The sequence below is a fragment of the Abramis brama genome (genome assembly GCF_963993115.1).
Source record: "Abramis brama genome assembly, chromosome: 1".
In the NCBI taxonomy this organism is placed as follows: Eukaryota; Metazoa; Chordata; class Actinopteri; order Cypriniformes; family Leuciscidae; genus Abramis; species Abramis brama.
The window spans coordinates 31950329-31969890 of record NC_139963.1 but is presented as its reverse complement, the minus strand read 5'-3'; the positions used below and the strand labels follow the sequence as shown (position 1 = coordinate 31969890).

General features: G+C 37.2%; 1 protein-coding gene and 1 gene segment (V, D, J or C); both read left to right on the top strand.

Annotated features, from left to right (window-relative positions):
• The first annotated feature begins 262 nt into the window (after positions 1 to 262).
• On the top strand, positions 263 to 1763 carry LOC311097347 (immunoglobulin heavy variable 3-74-like). The segment is given in 4 exons: positions 263 to 379; positions 458 to 764; positions 1469 to 1471; positions 1697 to 1763.
• Positions 1764 to 4341: 2578 nt separating this feature from the next.
• Positions 4342 to 18035, top strand: LOC311072119 (uncharacterized protein). 3 transcript variants are annotated; one of them, XM_084096883.1, is made up of 11 exons: positions 4342 to 4716; positions 5392 to 5507; positions 6301 to 6369; positions 6481 to 6561; positions 7842 to 7895; positions 8697 to 8765; positions 8877 to 8957; positions 10634 to 10687; positions 12468 to 12566; positions 15019 to 15062; positions 15156 to 18035. In XM_084096883.1, exons 2-9 carry the CDS (start codon positions 5472 to 5474, stop codon positions 12480 to 12482), a joined length of 459 nt encoding a protein of 152 aa, XP_083953009.1. In that variant the 5' UTR covers positions 4342 to 4716; positions 5392 to 5471; the 3' UTR covers positions 12483 to 12566; positions 15019 to 15062; positions 15156 to 18035. The 3 variants fall into 3 exon arrangements, with proteins under 3 accessions (XP_083953009.1, XP_083953010.1, XP_083953011.1); XM_084096884.1 differs by having other exon boundaries at positions 4342 to 5507; positions 15019 to 15097; positions 15324 to 18035; XM_084096885.1 differs by lacking the exon at positions 7842 to 7895 and having other exon boundaries at positions 4342 to 5507.
• Positions 18036 to 19562: the final 1527 nt, after the last annotated feature.

Here is a 19562-nt window from a genome sequence, read left to right as displayed (position 1 = left end):
ACATTGAATAAATAACAAATAACACACGATGAATAAATTACAGAAAGAAGTTGTATGCTGTTAAAGTAATTTAACTTTTCTCACTTATCAGATGTTGGTCAAGATTTTTTCCCTTGTCTACTGTGATAATTTGCAGATTACTCCATTAAACTACAGTGTAAGTCTGCAAACCTCCAAAGATGCAAATGATTTTGTGGGAAGGGTCAACGTCTCCCAGACTCCTGAAAGTGTGTTATAAGTGATAACATAAGCTGAACTTTCAGTCAGTGCATGTGTTCAGTGACTAAAACAGCTTCAGTGTAACCTATAACTGTTTTACTGCCTCTTTCTGTTGTAATGGAGATGCTACTATATGGACTCCTACTGATGATTATTGCATGTGAGAAACTCCCATTTGTAGTAGATTATTATTTCATTGTTCTAAATCATCTAACATGATTTTTCCTCTGTTTTACAGGTGTTAGTGGTCAGTCTTTGACCTCCTCAGATTCTGTGGTGAAAAGACCAGGAGAATCAGTCACTCTGTCCTGCGGTGTCTCTGGAATCTCAATGGGCAGCTACTGGATGCACTGGATCCGTCAGAAACCAGGGAGAGGACTGGAGTGGATCGGCCGCATTGATGGTGGCACTGGCACTAGTTTTGCTCAGTCTCTACAGGGCCAGTTCTCCATCACCAAAGACACCAGCAAAAACATGCTGTATTTAGAGGTGAAAAGCCTGAAGACTGAAGACACAGCTGTTTATTACTGTGCAAGAGATTCACAGTAAGACAAAAGACTAAATTATTCATGTGATCTCTGAGGGCCCAAGAGCACTTGTTACTTTTGTAACAAGCCACTTTATTGATTTTCACTTTATTAAAATATTGATTTAAATCCTTAACTACTTCTTCGTGGAGGTCTTTCTAAATGAACAACACAAATTATAAGCATACCCGAATTCATGCAACAACAAAACAACAACAACAAAACAAAACAAAAAACATTCACAAATTAAAATGCAGCTGAGTTCTATGGCCGTACATTTCAATGTGTGATTTTTTTTTTAACAACTGGAAAGTTAAATGTTACAGTACATTCATATTATTGAATATCTTTAATAAATGCTGATCTTTTGAACAGGTTTTCAGAAATCATGCAACAAGTAGTAAAGAAGCTATAGGAAACGATATATAAACATTTTTGTAAAAATTCATAATTAGCTACTATGTCTCTGAACTAGTAAATAAGAATAAAAAATATGTTGAAAGGCAGACATGGTTACAGAGGTTATTAAGGTTACAGAAAATAGAAACCTTTAGAGGGCAGCCTATGCAAACTTGTCCTCCCTTTTAAGCCCTGACTGGATTCATTAACATATTTTATTCATCTACTCATTTGTGATTTTACTGCATCAGTTTACTTATTACATAACATGGTAATGGATATTGTGTCTAAACTGTGTTTTATCTTTGTGTTTGCTCTCACAGAATGTAAGAAGGGCTTCTGAAAACCAGTTGAAAATCAGACTTATTCATGTGCACTGTTTTAAATGTTAATGTTGAACTGTTTTTCAATCTGTTGGTGTCAAGGCAGTACTTTTGGGTGTCTTGTTTTATTTATTTTCATTTAAAAGCAACAGAATTTAAATAATATCCAATGTATTAACAACAAAGCACATGAGTGTGAGTCACGCAATATCACCTTTGATTTCATAGGTGTCTGGTCCACTATTTGTGCTATACAAGACGTGAGAACAACGGCTCAATGGTGGAAAAGGGCTGATCTGTTTGCCTGTACACATTCAACTACTGCACACTGAACTCTACAACTTCGCTACAGTCCTTTATTCACTTTCACATAAACATAACACAACATCACATCTGTTTTTAATAGAACTCAGATGAGGTTGCATGCTCCTGTCTGCTTTGAAAATAATCACATTTATTGATGCTGCAGAAAGACATTGTTATATCCATATCAAGATGTGGCACTGTTGTTCATGAAATTACCCTTTATGGCCACAAGATCTAGTTTTTGCTAATTCGGGGTTTCTATGCAAATTATCTGATGTCTGTTACATATTTAAACAACTCCACTGTTGACTGGAGAACTCATCACTAGTTCAGCTTTGATATAAATCATGTTCACTTTGTATCTGTTGCTGTTGCTGGCCGCAGTGTCTGGTAAGTATATTCCCTGGACAAAATAAACTCTTTTCTTAATGTAAATAAATACATGATCCTAATTATTTGTAAAAATTTTTGTTTATCCACAGGCATTGACTCTCAGGTTGTGCTCACACAGTCTGAACAGTCAGTAGTTGTGGCTCCAGGTGGTTCCCACAAACTGACCTGTGCCTGTAGTGGATTCACTCTTAGTGGCACTAGGATGCACTGGATCCGTCAGGCACCTGGAAAAGGACTGGAATGGATTATTTATTATCATTCAGATTCTTATAAGAGCTCAGCTCAGTCAGTCCAGGGCAGGTTCACAGCAACTAAGGACAGCTCTAATTTCTATCTGCACATGAATCAGCTGAAGACTGAAGACACTGCAGTGTATTACTGTGCAACAGACACTGTGGAAACACTAATACAGGCAGCTGTTCAAAAACTCATGAGTAATGAGGTGGACATGGTTGAGTAACACTGAAAAAAGGGAAGAGTCTCTGAAGTGACATAAGGCCTGTCTGAAGTGTTTTGTATGTATTAAATACAAAAACCTGTTAATATTAAAATGATTCCCTTATATTAATAGTTATATATAGTTATAATAGTTTTTTTTTACCACATAACTTCATTAATTCAACTAATACATGGGTATTGTCAGGATGGAGCTTATTTAAATAAAAGATTAAGATATAAATAAATAAAAATTCAACTTGCAACATGCAGATTAGCCCCGCCTCCACTCAATCACTCACACCAGCTCAGAGATCCACTCAGTCAACTTAACTGCTGCACAATGGCAAGTAGAAGTACTGGTTTAATTCAGCCATATACAGTATGTTTGAACCAGAAACTGATTCAGAAGAAGAAGTGAAAGAATGAAACCATGTTCCCGTTCGCCATCTCAGAGTCAGACAGCTACCTTCTAAAAATCAGCATCTTTACAAACACTTTGAACAACTTAGAACGTCAGTGGAGAAAATCATGAGACTCCCCTGCTTCGCAACATAGTAACGATATGCTAAAGCCAGAGGTGGGAGTAAGTCACACATGTGCAAGTCACAAGCAAGTCTCAAGTCTTAACCTTCAAGTCTCAAGCAAGTCCAAGTCAATTTTGTGAAAAGCAAGTCAAGTCAAGTCAAGTCACTGCTTTATGTCAAGCAAGTCAAGTCAAGTCGTAGCTTGGGTCACAAGTCACTGGCAAGTCATACAAACGTTTGATGATTTCACAGAATTTATATATTAAAATAAGTTAAAACTACATAAGTTGTGGACTATGGTTTTATTTGCAACATTTTTTTAAATATGCATTTCCACATACAGCTGAGTGGTTAAAAATCTAAAAAAGAAATACAATTTCAAACTACATAGCCTAAAATGTAAATGTAACTGAAATTAGGCCAACATTAAAGCATGAAAAATAAATATGCCTTAAACATTGCAGAAGACCATTAAAAGATATTAAACAATTCACAATTCAAGTATAATGGTTCCTATGCCACCAAATGGCATTCTTCAAACTGGCATCCCCTTTATGGAACATGAACACATCCTTAACAACAAGTTAGATCTTTCCTTTTTAACAAAAGAATAACAAGAAAATAACAGTAATAATTGAATTGACCCAAAACTTACACCTGTCAATCAGGTGGATTGACTATTGTACATAATTAATCTGTGTGAGTGAGTGATTTATTAATATTTGTGAATGATGTGTGTGCATGTGTATGAGTGAAAGGTGTATTGTTTGCATGTCCATGGTTGTGTTTGACTTTCTCTGTGTGTGTGTGTGTGTGTGTGTGTGTGTGTGTGTGTGTGTGTGTGTGTGTGTGTGTGTGTGTGTGTGTGTGTGTGTGTGTGTGTGTGTGTGTGTGTGTGTTTGTTTTTGTGGTTTACGAGGACTTTTGACCTGAATACGCACCAGCACTATGGGGACATTTGGGTTTATGAGGACAGAGGCCATGTCCTCATAAATCCGACAGCGTAGATGTCATTTACTACATCCCAGAAGCTCCCTCTCAAAGTTTGGCGCCATGTCCTTACATACCACAAAAACCTGAAATTTTACCATACACAGTGTATCCCTGATTTCGAGAGTGCGCTCCTGTAGCCAGGTCCTGGTATTACACCCGCGTCATCAAAAATTTGCATCTTTCACACAAGTGTATTATTTGGGGCCTGTGATTGGTCAGATCGGTAAAACAAGATGGCGCCAATGGGCGGAGCTTCAATCAGCTTTAGTGATTGGTCAGATCGGTACCGGTAGGCGGGAGATCGCGAAAACAAGATGGCGCCAGTGGGCGGAGCTTCAATCAGCTTTAAAATGTGTAGCAACTTAATGCAAAATACTAATTATTTAAGTATTTTTGCCTGTAATTTATTAATTGTGCATTAAATATATGATAAATAAATAAGTAAATAAAATCCCGTTTATATTATGATAAGTACAACGTAATCAGAGCAGAGGTGTAGTCATTCGTCGTCACGTCATTTCCTGTTTGGACTGGACAAACTCTGCACCTGAGAAGACATCTGTGGACCTGATGAAGGCAACTGTTATCCAAAATGTAAGTTATAATGTTGTTTAATTGCTTCTCTAATAGCATGTGGGTCCGGTTGGCTTGTTTGTGCATGTTCTGTATGCTCTTCGCTGCTCGTTTTACAGTTAGAAAGCAGCTAGCGCGTGATGCTAACGGTGCTAGCGGACCTATAAGTTAGTGATTCTGTTTACAGACTGACATGAGGGAATCAGCGATGCTTGTCATTTTAAACTCGTTTTCGATTGCACTATATTTGTAACTGCTACCTTTTCTGATCGCATAAAATAGTCTAGCCATCATAATAACGCGTTGTCATGACTACAGTATGTGAAGGGGAGGCTATTTCACCCAGTACAGTATCCTGATATGCTACTCTTAATATTACTACAGTTCTGCTTGCTTTAAATACATTAAGACACAATTATGTGCTCTTATTACTCCTGACTATAATAAAATATACTCTGAATATTATTAGAACTGTCAGTCTGTCAATTATTGCCTATAATTGATCAATTGTGAATAAAATTTATGAATGGTTATTATCAGTGAACATATTCCTTAAATATCATATAATAAAGTATTAAAATAACTTGAATGCTGTTTACCATAATTGATCAATTTATTTAAAACAAGCTTTTTGAATAATATGTCAAATGAAATGCAATGTTCATGATTAATGAGAGTCTTTTTCTATGCGCGCAGACACATGGGATGATGGCTGAAGTGACTCAGTGAAGGAGAAGATCAAGATCTGAAGGAGGACATGCCATTTACAGACACAGATGAGCTCCAGGGCAGATTCAGCAATCATTATAAAGGTGAGTTCAGGGTTTCCATGCATAAGCAGTGCCATGCGACCAGTGTTCCTCAGAAACAGATTATTTGCCACAGTTATCAGTCACTGAATTATGATTGTGTGTGTAAGAAGTGAGTCACGATCACTTACTGTACATCTAGCACAGGCACAATGTCTCGTATCACTCTCTTACATACACACACTTGAACTCAGTGCCGTCCAAATGTATCTAGTTACCGGTGTCCCAGTAAAACTAGTGTCCTCATAGACCAGGATTCTGTTAAACTTACACAACACACTCAGTCAAAGTCAAACATCAGGATCATGTTCTTATGATGTCCTTATAAAACTAGTGTCCTCATAGACCAGGATTCTGTTAAACTTACACAACACACTGAGATTCTTCAGTCAAGTCAAACATCAGGAACATGGTCTTATAATGATGTCCTCATAAAACGGTGTCCTCATAAAACTGGTGTAAAGCTACACACAACCTGACACACTGTAATGAAAACACATGTAATGTGATGCATAAAAGCCGTGAACATTACCTTGTGGTAGCATTTAAATATTGAAATATTGATTTGAAAACGTTAACTATTTTGTAATCTTGTATATTATCTCAAATCAGTATTTCATGTGCAAATATTTATTGATAGGTAGCTGTGTATCAGGACCCTTATTATCCTGTCAGTTTATTTTGTATTAATTACTGACTGACTGTACATTATCCCTTATATATTCCATTTATAATGCTTTTTTAAACTCTTAAGGTGAAGTGTTTCTGTATGTAACTCTTAATTTCATATTCTCAGATGAGCCATAAGAGCCAGTGGTCATCAGGCAGAGACGGTTGTGCTGCTCTGACTGTGGGACTAGACGAGGTAAGCGAGAGTTGTGCTGGAAGAGAACGAGCAAACGAAGCAGAGGCATCTGTGAGATCTAGTGTTCACTCATTTACACCAGTGTTTCATGTCTAATGTTATGTTTTGTAGACTCTCAGTGAGGTTGAACCCTCCACTCTCGAAATGAAGAGTCCGTCCCCGTCCCAGTCAGAAGTCAGAGATGTACAGAAGGTATTGTTTTGTTTTTTGTTTTTGGAAATCAAATTAGGGATACAGCGATATGAACATTTGGGCCGATAACTGATCATTTTTTATATTCGAAAGCCGATATCTGATATATTAGCCGATGAATCTAAATCCAAAATTTGATGTACTTTGAAAGCCTGATTACAAAAACGAAATGCACAACATTTAAAGCCAATGTCCCAAACACTTCAACATAAATCAAACATATACAGTACAGTGGCCTAATGTAAGATTTCTTAACTTTTAAAATTAATTTTACATTCATATTTCCAACTTTCTTTATAAAAAAATGACAACACTTTACAAAAAGGTTTCATCTTGTTAGTATTAGTTAACATGAACTAACAATGAATGAACAATACTTCTACAGGATTTACTTAATGTTTATCTTACTTAACGTTAATCTCAACATTTTCCAAGACATTTTAGGATCCAGTGTTGAATCTGTTAATTTAATGCACTGTGAACGAACATGAACTCGCATATTTTATTAACTCACATTAACAAAAGTTTTTCAATATGAAAAGCAATTTCACCAAATGACTTGAATAGCTCTATTTGGAAATAATTAATCATTCTAGAATGATTGGTGTGATTTTGTAGGGGTTTGCATCTGCATAGAAAATAATAAATTGCAAGCAGAGATAAAAAAAAAATTAGCAAAGATGTGAAATAAACAATGCCTCATATGTTCCAGGTAAGTCTAACAGCATTTAGGTACAGAACTTGAGTAATCAACTGTAAAATAACACGGCAGAGTCTTTACATAGCCTGACTTCACAGAGGCCTATACTGCAATGTCACTACCACAGATGGGTATGCATGATAAAGCAATACATTGTGCAGCCCTACAAGTTAATGTTCATGGCTTTAATGCATCACATTACATGCATGTTCATTACAGTGTGTCAAGTGTGTGTGTGTGTCTTACACCTGTTTTATGAGGACATCATGAGAGCAATGTCCTGATGTTTAACTTGACTGGAGAATCTCAGTGTGTTGTGTAAGTTTGACAGAATCCTGGTCTATGAGGACACTAGTTTTACCGGGACACACATATGGAATATTAGGATCGATACTGATAATCCATAATTCACAGCTCATTGTGGCTAATACCAATAGCGAAAACTATTTGTGCTTGTCAGATTAAATATAATCATTGAAGAAGTTGGTAAAAAATAGCAACCTCTGTTTGGCTTTCAATAAGTGATACTAAAATTAGTATTTATTTGTCTTTTTTATATATTTTTACTACTTTTTTTCAGATGATAACTCTGAAGAATCAGATGAAACCTGAACAAGATACAGCAACTCTAAAGGTATCCAATAAGTTAATGTAATAACTGAGTTATTCCTTAAAGACACGACCAGTGTTCCTCAGAAACAGATTATTTGCCACAGTTATCAGTCACTGAATTATGATTGTGTGTGTAAGAAGTGAGTCACGATCACTTACTGTACATCTAGCACAGGCACAATGTCTCGTATCACTCTCTTACATACACACACTTGAACTCAGTGCCGTCCAAATGTATCTAGTTACCAGTGTCCCAGTAAAACTAGTGTCCTCATAGACCAGGATTCTGTTAAACTTACACAACACACTCAGTCAAAGTCAAACATCAGGATCATGTTCTTATGATGTCCTTATAAAACTAGTGTCCTCATAGACCAGGATTCTGTTAAACTTACACAACACACTGAGATTCTTCAGTCAAGTCAAACATCAGGAACATGGTCTTATAATGATGTCCTCATAAAACGGTGTCCTCATAAAACTGGTGTAAAGCTACACACAACCTGACACACTGTAATGAAAACACATGTAATGTGATGCATAAAAGCCGTGAACATTACCTTGTGGTAGCATTTAAATATTGAAATATTGATTTGAAAACGTTAACTATTTTGTAATCTTGTATATTATCTCAAATCAGTATTTCATGTGCAAATATTTATTGATAGGTAGCTGTGTATCAGGACCCTTATTATCCTGTCAGTTTATTTTGTATTAATTACTGACTGACTGTACATTATCCCTTATATATTCCATTTATAATGCTTTTTTAAACTCTTAGGTGAAGTGTTTCTGTATGTAACTCTTAATTTCATATTCTCAGATGAGCCATAAGAGCCAGTGGTCATCAGGCAGAGACGGTTGTGCTGCTCTGACTGTGGGACTAGACGAGGTAAGTGAGAGTTGTGCTGGAAGAGAACGAGCAAACGAAGCAGAGGCATCTGTGAGATCTAGTGTTCACTCATTTACACCAGTGTTTCATGTCTAATGTTATGTTTTGTAGACTCTCAGTGAGGTTGAACCCTCCACTCTCGAAATGAAGAGTCCGTCCCCGTCCCAGTCAGAAGTCAGAGATGTACAGAAGGTATTGTTTTGTTTTTTGTTTTTGGAAATCAAATTAGGGATACAGCGATATGAACATTTGGGCCGATTTCGATAACTGATCATTCTTTATATTCGAAAGCCGATATCTGATATATTATCCAAGATTTGATGTACTTTGAAAGCCTGATTACAAAAACGAAACGCACATCATTTAAAGCCAATGTCCCAAACACTTCAACATAAATCAAACATATACAGTACAGTGGCCTAGTTTGAACCAGTGTAAGGTTTCTTAGCTTCTAAAATTTTACATTCATATTTCCAACTTTTCCAAAAAAATGGCAATACTTTATAAAAAGGTTTCATCTTGTTAGTATTAGTTAACATGAACTAACAATGAATGAACAATACTTCTACAGGATTTACTTAATGTTTATCTTACTTAACGTTAATCTCAACATTTTCCAAGACATTTTAGGATCCAGTGTTGAATCTGTTAATTTAATGCACTGTGAACGAACATGAACTCGCATATTTTATTAACTCACATTAACAAAAGTTTTTCTCTCTGTTAGTTCATGTTAATGCAATAACATATGTATTGTGAAGTTTTACCAAAACATCTATTGCCTTAATAATAATAATAATAATAAATCAAATGAAATTTGATTCAAGTTATTAGACAACATTAAACTTAAAATGAAATGGCCTAAAGAGCTGAAGGAACACCCCTAAACTGAGGCTTTGTTAGATGGTTTTAGCTCAACGGAACACAACCTATATATAGATAAATTAGATATTTATACAAAATAAACACAATATTACAACTTATACTTGCACAAAATCATGCACAGATTAACTTGAGCCATTATTAATAGTAATAGTTTCAAAGTGAAACTCCTGTTGTGGATGCGCTCCTCCCAGGACAACACGCTGAAACACAGCAACTAAACCCAAAGAATTCACAACGTTTTTAATGCACGACGTTTTGTTTGCTCATTATAGTGTTATGTATATATGACAGTCCCAATCATAATTAATGTTCTGCTGACCACCGGTAGGCCTACAGTGAAGTGTTTACTGCAGCACTCATTAACTCAGCCAAATGCATCCTATATGAGATAAATCAGATATATATCACAAAAATAAAAAAATATTACAACTTACAATTCCACAAGCGAACTCTCCCTGTAACAATGCACTGATTTCACAGATTTGTGATTCAAACATTTCAAAACCATCATGGTGAACAGCGCACATCTGTAGCTGAAGGAAGTAATCCATTTTTTATTAGTGTTAATATAGCGACCTAATTTTCTCATCGGATTGACAACGATAACATTAATAATGAGCATTTATTTTCATGCATCCCTGATTGGTTATGACCATATATTTATAGGGTTTTAATCTTTATACTTGATTACAACTTATGTCACAGTGTTTTAAATCTTAAGTCACTATTCATGTCATTAATTTGATCAGTATTAATACTGAGTGGTTTGAAATGTCCCATCATACCTGAATTAGTTTGGCGTCATCAGCCTTCTTTTGCTCAAGTATATCATTGATAGTGTGAAATTGTTTTAATTTTATGTTTTATGACAGTGATCAGTCAGTGTTAATGGAGTCAAGTATCTGTGCTGCTTCATTTGGAGAATCTCTGAATCCTTTGTCTCTAATAGATGTTTATTTTTTCTTTCTTTACCTTGCTTTCAGGTGAGCCCTGAGAAGGAACAATCATCATTGGAGGATCAAGACTGTGTTGAGAAGGTAATAAAAAGAGCATTGCATCATTTTAGGAAATGCTAGTCTAGTAAGAACTTTTTCACATCATCTTTGGGGCTGTTTTACACCTGGTCATTTCATTGTCAAAACAATTCCATTTACACTTGGCCACATATGTGTCTTCACAAAACGGACATAAATCCGATCTTCAATTCCCGCGCTATATCAGATTTAACGGTGTTCACGTCATCGAAAGCTACCACTATGAGCAGCATTTTTTGTATCATCAGCTAATTTTAAGATCAATAGGAGAGAGAGTAGTAGCCTGACTACGTCAGACTTCGTACTTCCGCTCAATTTCATTTCGCTTCTGTACTCAGTCTGAGACCGCGTCAGAGCTTTCTGTTTTACACCGGTCTGAAAACAGCCGGCCAATCAACGAACAGAGGGCGGGCTGAGAGCCGTGACGTAGACGCTGATTGTACCGTGGATGCGTAGATTTACTTCACATAATCTGCAAAAGTCGTTCACAGCCACTCCGGTATTTCGCTCGATGGTTTTGTTTTCGCATCATACATGTGTTTACAGTGGAAGTTAGATGTGGCTGAGCATGCGCATAACACACGGCATAACCAAACGTTATGTGATTGGCTTACGGGTAACCAATGATTTTAAACTTCAGACAAGCGCCCCCCCCCCCGCGAGAGAGAAAACACTTCTCTATTATGCCATTCCAGACTCTGTCTACGAAGCAAAGTGAAGTAGCAGAGTCTGGTATTACCAGGCTAAGAGAGTAGCATCAGCACTGGTAAAATCATTTATTCTCACTACTTTTAATGAAGATGACTGTGTGTTGAGCATCTGCGACTTACTTTAATTTATTTTTAGTTTGTATTTTGCGCATCAGCATGCTGAAGAGATCCTCAGCTACTCATCTGCAGTGATGCCTGTTGCAGAAGCACTGTCATATCTCACTATAACGTGTCATATAGCCTAAAATACGCTCTCACTTGTTTATTATTTGGCATTTTTGGGAGGAGTAAAATTCATAGTGTTACCATTAATTACCTTTAGTGACCCACCACAATCTAATCTGTCCCTCCACAGTTTGAACCAAAAGAACCAAAAATATTTTTACGCCTCATAATAACATAAATTGTCTTTGTGTTTTGCGCAATTGCTTTGGCAAAGCATCTCTCAAACATACTAAAATCAAAAGCACAATATGGCTTAATGCCCTTATCAAATCACAAAAGACGATAAGAAAGTAAGTCTGTAGTCTGTTGTGCTGCGTGTTTCGAACTGAAGAGCACACTTTGCTCGCTCGATCAGCTCATGATCTGTCTTTTTCCATGCCTCGTTTCACAGGGAATGAATGCAGTGAACTCCATCTCTGCATGTGCCATAAGTTTAACATGCATTTGGGAACGCAACCAGCACCATTACTCTCTATTTTCACATTCGCATTATATCCACATTTTTTGTGGTAATACAATTTTGCAATAAGATGCATTTATAAACCTGTTTTCACTGAAACTGCAGGTTTCTGCCAGTATAACAGCTTAAGTGAAGACTTCAAGAAAGTATTATAACCTTTTATTGTAAAATAATATACTCATTATAAAATATAAATTTTTCATTTGCAGTATTAGTATATCACTGTCTAGGCGATAATTCTAATAATAGTGATCTTAGTGAAGTATTATAGTTGTTATTAATATGATTATTATTATTAAACGGTGCCATTTGTCATGTTTCATAAATGACTTCTGAAAACAGGTTAAACTGAAGATGTTCTTGTTTTAAATGTCTCTTTTTCTTTAAGATGAGATCAGTATGATGGACTCTGATGCCAGTGATCCTGATGAAAGCGGTTCTGAAGGTGATGTTCCTGCTGGAGCTGCAGGCGTCTCCAGTAATGTTGGTATGTGTCAACTAATGCTGGGTACACACAAAAAGATTTTTTACATCTTATAAGATTTTCAAAATGTGATAGACCACAAACACGAGGACAAAAAATCCTAGATTTAACCGTTTTGCTCCTATAGTGTGTGGTGTGCCATGATGTGAAAAGACCGTTAGGGTTGGGTATCGTTTAAATTTTAACGATTCCGATTCTGCTTATCGAATCCGGTTCTTAACGATTCTTGGTTTCGATTCTAATATTTATTGGAGAGAAAAAAGAGAGCAAATACTTTTTTCTACCTTTTATTCTTGTTACATTTAGGCTATTACCAGTAAAACTGTGACAATGCATCTTAATTTACAATATACCATATATATAACACTTTAAGGAAATATAGACTTGACTCGTATTAATTGTCTAATATATTTATTCATGATTTTCATTTTATCCAGAATTATGCGGCTCTAGTTGTGTACCTGAGTGTGAGAGACTGCTATTGCTGCTGCTAGTAGCTTTATCTGGTGTGTGGAAACCTGTGGTACTGCTGCAGAGAGATCGCACCGAATCAAATGCGCTGCATTCCTTCAAATTGACCCCGTGTTGCAGCAAATGTTTTATCATATTGGAGGTGCTTCCTCCCTTGCATGAAATGTCTTTCTTGCATGTGATACAATTCGCTGTATTTTCATCTTTTTTCGAAAAGCTTAACCAAACTTTTGAACGTCTGCTGCGCTCCGCCATCGTAAATATAACGTACAGCGCATGTGCGGCAGGCAGGTCCTGGCAGATCAATACAACTGTAAACAAATGCTCACTGCCATTCACCTCGCGCATGTGAGCATCACCAAAGTAAGGAATCGATAAGCGGAATCAAAGTGCGCACGTCGTATCGAATCCCCGGTTTTTGGCATTTTGGCATTTTGGAACAGGTTCTAGATACCCAACCCTGAAGACCATGCAACCAGAGTCTCGACTGTTAACACTCTAGAGACCTCAGAATAAGCATGGCGGACGATATGCAGGAAGAAATTGCAATGATAGTGTTTGGAAAAGTTTTACACGACACGTTGTGTAAACATTTGTGCCACAAATCAACAAGCTGTCTCTTCTGTCCACATCAATTTCACTTTGTGCTGCGCCATGACTACGTTTGTTATGCTTCCGTCTTCCTTCATCTCGCTTTCTGATTGGATATTGTTTCCTTTCACGTGATAATCTCCAGAGCATGCGCGCGTTTGTCCTCGGGCTTTACCCCACATTTCAGGATTTCTGATCATGATTCTGATCTGATTCAACATGTTGAATATTTGCGATTCGCGATCAGGGCGACTCCGACGTTCTTCTGATCAGGTTCGGACACTCTTAACACACCTCACACCAAGGGAAAATCTGATAAGATAATCTATAACCATCAAGATAATCGGGACACAGCTAGGATTGTCAGAAGGGGGAAATCGGCCCAAAATCAGCCTGCTTATCTTTTGGTGTGTACCCAGCATAACAAGTTTGTGTTTATGAACATGTTTATTATTATTTTAAACCAATATATATTGTAGTGCAATTTTACGTTAGTATTTTCACCAAAGAAAAATGGTTTTAAGCCAGTTATATACACTGAACAAAATTATAGATCTAACTCAAAGTTCTAAGACTTTTTCTATGTACCCAAAAGGCCTATTTCTCTCAAATATTGTTCACAAATCTGTCTAAATCTGTGTTAGTGAGCACTTCTCCTACTTCACGGGCAACAGCAGGTGGACATGCCAATAATTGGCTGTCAGCATGCCAATTGCACGCTCCCTCAAAACTTGCGACATCTGTGGCATTGTGCTGTGTGATAAAACTGCACATTTTAAAGTGGCCTTTTATTGTGGCCAGCCTAAGGCACACCTGTGCAATAATCATGCTGTCTAATCAGCATCTTGATATGCCACACCTGTGAGGTGGATGGATTATCTCGGCAAAGGAGAAGTGCTCACTAACACAGATTTAGACAGATTTGTGAACAATATTTGAGAGAAATAGGCCTTTTGTGTACATAGAAAAAGTCTCGGAACTTTTAGTTCAGCTCATGAAAAATGGGGGCAAAAACAAAAGCGTTTAGAATTTTGTTCATAGTGTATGTATATATATATCATACTATAGTGTGTCAGTAGATATCAGATTACATTACTAAACATTCCTTTTGCCATTAATTGTAAAAATCAGTTATCAATAATCAGATATTATTATAAATAACAATTATTCTAGAACAAAATTAATGGAATCAGTACCAAAGTTTATCATGTTCATGTTGGTCAAAAACTTTAAAAAGGAGATGTTTAACACAACATTCCATCTCCAGAATAATGTTTTGAATGTCATTTGAAATGTAATTTTTAGATATCAGATGTATAACCAGTTTTAAGTTCTAGATGCAGGTTTGAGTTGCATCTGAGTTTCTGATCTGTCTATAACTTATTTCCTACAGGTGTTCAGAAGATGCCCATCGAGAAACCACTGAAGTTCCTCAAGGTACCTGAGGTTTAAATCAGAATATGACCACCATTGTAAGTACATGAGCTCTCATATAGTTAGTTTACTAAAGCATGTATTCTTTCTGTACAGCGAATGAACGTGAGGCAGGAATTGAAAACCTTGTGGAAAGGACAAAAAGTGTGCTGGTCAAATGCTGAAGTTACAGCTGTAATTGAACATTTTAAGGCACATACACTCACCTAAAGGATTATTAGGAACACCATACTAATACTGTGTTTGACCCCCTTTCGCCTTCAGAACTGCCTTAATTCTACGTGGCATTGATTCAACAAGGTGCTGAAAGCATTCTTTAGAAATGTTGGCCCATATTGATAGGATAGCATCTTGCAGTTGATGGAGATTTGTGGGATGCACATCCAGGGCACGAAGCTCCCGTTCCACCACATCCCAAAGATGCTCTATTGGGTTGAGATCTGGTGACTGTGGGGGCCATTTTAGTACAGTGAACTCATTGTCATGTTCAAGAAACCAATTTGAAATGATTCGAGCTTTGTGACATGGTGCATTATCCCAGAGTCCTGCACGGGTCTGATTTTGTAAATCCGCACCCGCCCGTACCCGCTGTGTTTCAAACCGCATCTGACCCGTTATCCGTTAACAGCACTAATTAAAATCCGCACTCGACCCGACCCGCTTAAAATAGAACCGACACCCGACCCGAACCCGAAATAAAATCAGTTTAGCCAATCACATTATAGACACAATTACAAAAATGTTATTGCCAGGTCATACAGAAGTTATAACGACAAGAATTAACACAAGGACAACTTCAGCCGAAGCTGTCAAAAGGCCGGTAACTTACATGAAGAAAACTCGAGTAGCCTATAACAGACGCGGCTACAACACTATAGGCTATCTGGCACGCAATATCGTTTAGCCTACATCTGACAATTTTGGATTCAAACACACCTTGCACACCACACATACTGAACAACAGTGTTAAATTTGAAAAATACTGTTCGATAGAACTGCTTTGTTACCACAGTTATCTGCGGCATTCCTCGGCGATGAAGTTCCATGGCTATCCAACACGAAACTGCATGCAATAAAGCCTTTCACAATGTTGTTTTCTTCAGATAACTCCAAATTTCTCCCACACACTGGACTTGACTTTTGATGACGTATTGTCAACAACTTTACAATCTCCACTAGCTATTCTTTTCTTCAACTCCTCAGCATCCATCTCGATGTCTGCAAGCAGATCGTGCGTGTGGTTATGAGGAATTTTTAAAAGTGAAAGTAGCCTAAGTAACGTTATAGATCCTGGGAGGGCGTGGCGCGTGGGCACAAATAAACTGATGTGTATTTCAAATTATTTTATCAACTTGAAATACAGGAATATTTTTGTAGATGTGTTCCTAAAAATATGCATATATTTTTACGTTTGCATGTGAGTGTTTTAAACCCGTGTTTAGACCCGTGTTTCCCCTGTGTCCGACCCGACCCGCACCCGTATCCGACACAGTTGGATATTTTTCACCCGCGGGTATCCGAACCTGTGCAGGACTCTACATTATCCTACTGGAAGTAGCCATCAGAGGATGGGTACATGGTGGTCATAAAGGGATGGACATGGTCAGAAACAATGCTCAGGTAGGCCGTGGCATTTAAACGATGCCCAATTGGCACTAAGGGGCCTAAAGTGTGCCAAGAAAACATCCCCCACACCATTACACCACCATCACCAGCCTGCACAGGGGTAACAAGGCATGATGGATCCATGTTCTCATTCTGTTTACGCCAAATTCTGACTCTACCATCTGAATGTCTCAACAGAAATCGAGACTCATCAGACCAGGCAAAATTTTTTCAGTCTTCAACTGTCCAATTTTGGTGAGCTCGTGCAAATTGTAGCCTCTTTTTCCTATTTGTAGTGGAGATGAGTGGTACCCAGTGGGGTCTTCTGCTGTTGTAGCCCAGAATTGTCTTTTTAGGTAAACCGTCCCTTGTAAGTCGGTTTCTCTACATGTTGCAGCATTTATTGCATGTTGAGTGAGTTCATTTTATACATTTCAAAGCCTGTTTAATGACATCTTTAAATTGTGCCTGTTTCCAAGGGCTGTTTTGTCAATATTTTCGAAGTTTTGAATGGTTCATCTGCTTGTCATTTTAATATGTCAAAACCGTAATGATACTGTATGCTTTCTGAAAGATCACACAGTTGTGCAAGTTTTATTGACCATGTTTTTAGGTTTGTGGATGTCACTTTCCCCTTAAAATGGCATGCCATGATTGTATTACATGGTAAAACTGACAAAACTCAATGTTTATGATGATATTATTGAAGTCATAATTAAAGCACTTCTAAAACACTTCTGTCCCTGTAATGTTGTTAGTTCTTTTGTGTATTGTATTGGAGATCCGGTACTCTTTAATCACCTTAGTCTTGGTAATACACCGTGTTGTCAGGTTTGTGTGTGTGTGTGGGTATGTACCATTAAACACACTCGTCCTTATAATGTTGGATTGTGCAGTTGTGTATTGTGTTTAAGGTCCAGTACTCTTAAATCACCTTAGTCTTGGTAATACACTGTGTTGTCAGGTTTGTGTGTGTGTGTGTGGTCATGTACCAGTAAAACACATTGGTCCCTGTAATCCACTGAAATGACATATTTAGTGTATTGTAAAATGAGTGTCCTCATAATTACGTCGGGCCCAAAAAATCACAATTATGTCATAGGCGGGAACATTTTAGGATGGGCGGGAATGTCCTTGTGTACCACCAAAATATCATATGGTCATATTTTCTGTTCTGTTGTGTGTATAGAACTTTTGAAGTGAGATTTGTGATCTGCAGACTAAAAAAAATTTTTTGATAGTTTTATCATCACTGTAGGGCATTGGGAAAGGGGTGTCCCCATATACCACCACCAAACTTGTTTGGGCATCAATGTCCTTCTATACCACAAAAACAAGTATGTGTGTGTGTGTGTGTGTGTGTGTGTGTGTGTGTGTGTGTGTGTGTGAGAGAGAGAGAGAGAGAGAGAGAGAGAGGTGATTTGATTGAGTGTGATTGATTCATTAATATTTGTGAGTGAACGTGTGTGCGTGTGTATGAGTGAAGAGTATTTTGTTTGTTTGCATGTGTGCCTGGTTGTGCTTGCAAGTTTGAATTTTTGTTTTGTTTATTTGTGTATGCATGGTTCGGTTCGAAAGTCTATATGTTTTTTTTTCTTTGTGTGTAGGTGTCTTTTTACAATCTTTTATGTGCATCCCCAAAAACTATCCAATTATTAGACACTGTACACATGCTATTATGCTATTAAAGGACAACTCTGGCGCAAAATGAACCTGGGGTGTAATAACACATGGGAACCGAGTCGACCGTTCTCTGGGATTTGTTTTCATGATAATCGAATGTAAAGAGTTTTATCTCTAAAAACTGATTAGCTTATATCGCTAGTATATGGGGCATAGAGTAAGTAAAAATAAATCGCTAGTTAATACCACTAACAAGGCTCAAAATAGCCCCACACTAACACGGTAGCATAATGAGGGTGCTTGTAGTGGTATTAACTAGCGATTTATTTTTACTTACTCTATGCCCTATATACTAGCGTTATAAGCTAATCAGTTTTTAGAGATAAAACTCTTTACATTCTATTATCATGAAAACAGATCCCAGAGAACGGTAGACTACCAATGTGTTATTAATTATTATTAAATTACAGTTAATTTTTTTTATATATTTCTTTTAACATTCAAGTCAACCCTGGGATAGCAGATTATATTGGTAGCATATAACTAGACAGTACAAAGGGATGTATGCAGGTAAGAAAAACTGGAATATGGCATATTTTAACCCGATTTTAATTTTCAAGAAATGTTTTGGTTTTCGCTGTGCTTTTGTATGTAAGGGATTATACAGATCATTAAAAAAAATCATTAATCCAAGGCACTCGAATATTATTAAAAATATATAGAAAGCCTTTATTTCATCATGGCTTTAATATTTTAAAATCAGGTGACAAGTAGCTACTTGCACACCTATGCGTTGCGGCTAATGAGCCTTCGTCAGGGTGTGTGACCAAAGCCCCTTTCACACAGAGATTCCGGAAAATTCACGGATAAAGTGACCCGAGATTTGACTCGGGTTAGTTTGATTTTGGTTCATTCACACTGCCAGTGATTTTCCGGAATAAGAGAGTGCGTTCACACACAACCCGTAAAAATCCCGTAAAGACACATGACATCGATGTGACTTTAATGTCTCAGCAGCGTCTTAAGTTTGCTTATGAGCTGCGATTTCTCTCTCGAGAAACCATGCTTGTGCATTTTTTTTCTCTCTGATTCGATCAAAAACTTGCGCATTACATACCGTTTCACAGCTGGCGAACGATCCCGCGCTTCAGCGTCATCACTACGACACTGCATTATTACGGCTTTTGTCACGTGATTGTTGCGGTGCGTTCAAATACAGATATTTATTTTTAAAAAGACAAGTTATTTCGAGTCATTTACCTCAAGTCCGAGTCA

Excerpts from the sequence above, each read along its gene's own strand:
- LOC311072119 (XM_084096883.1), top strand. The coding sequence starts at position 5,472 with ATGAGCTCCAGGGCAGATTCAGCAATCATTATAAAG. Across the intron at positions 5,508-6,300 it reads ATTCAGCAATCATTATAAAG|ATGAGCCATAAGAGCCAGTG; the intron begins GTGAGTTCAGGG and ends TCATATTCTCAG. Across the intron at positions 7,896-8,696 it reads AAGATACAGCAACTCTAAAG|ATGAGCCATAAGAGCCAGTG; the intron begins GTATCCAATAAG and ends TCATATTCTCAG.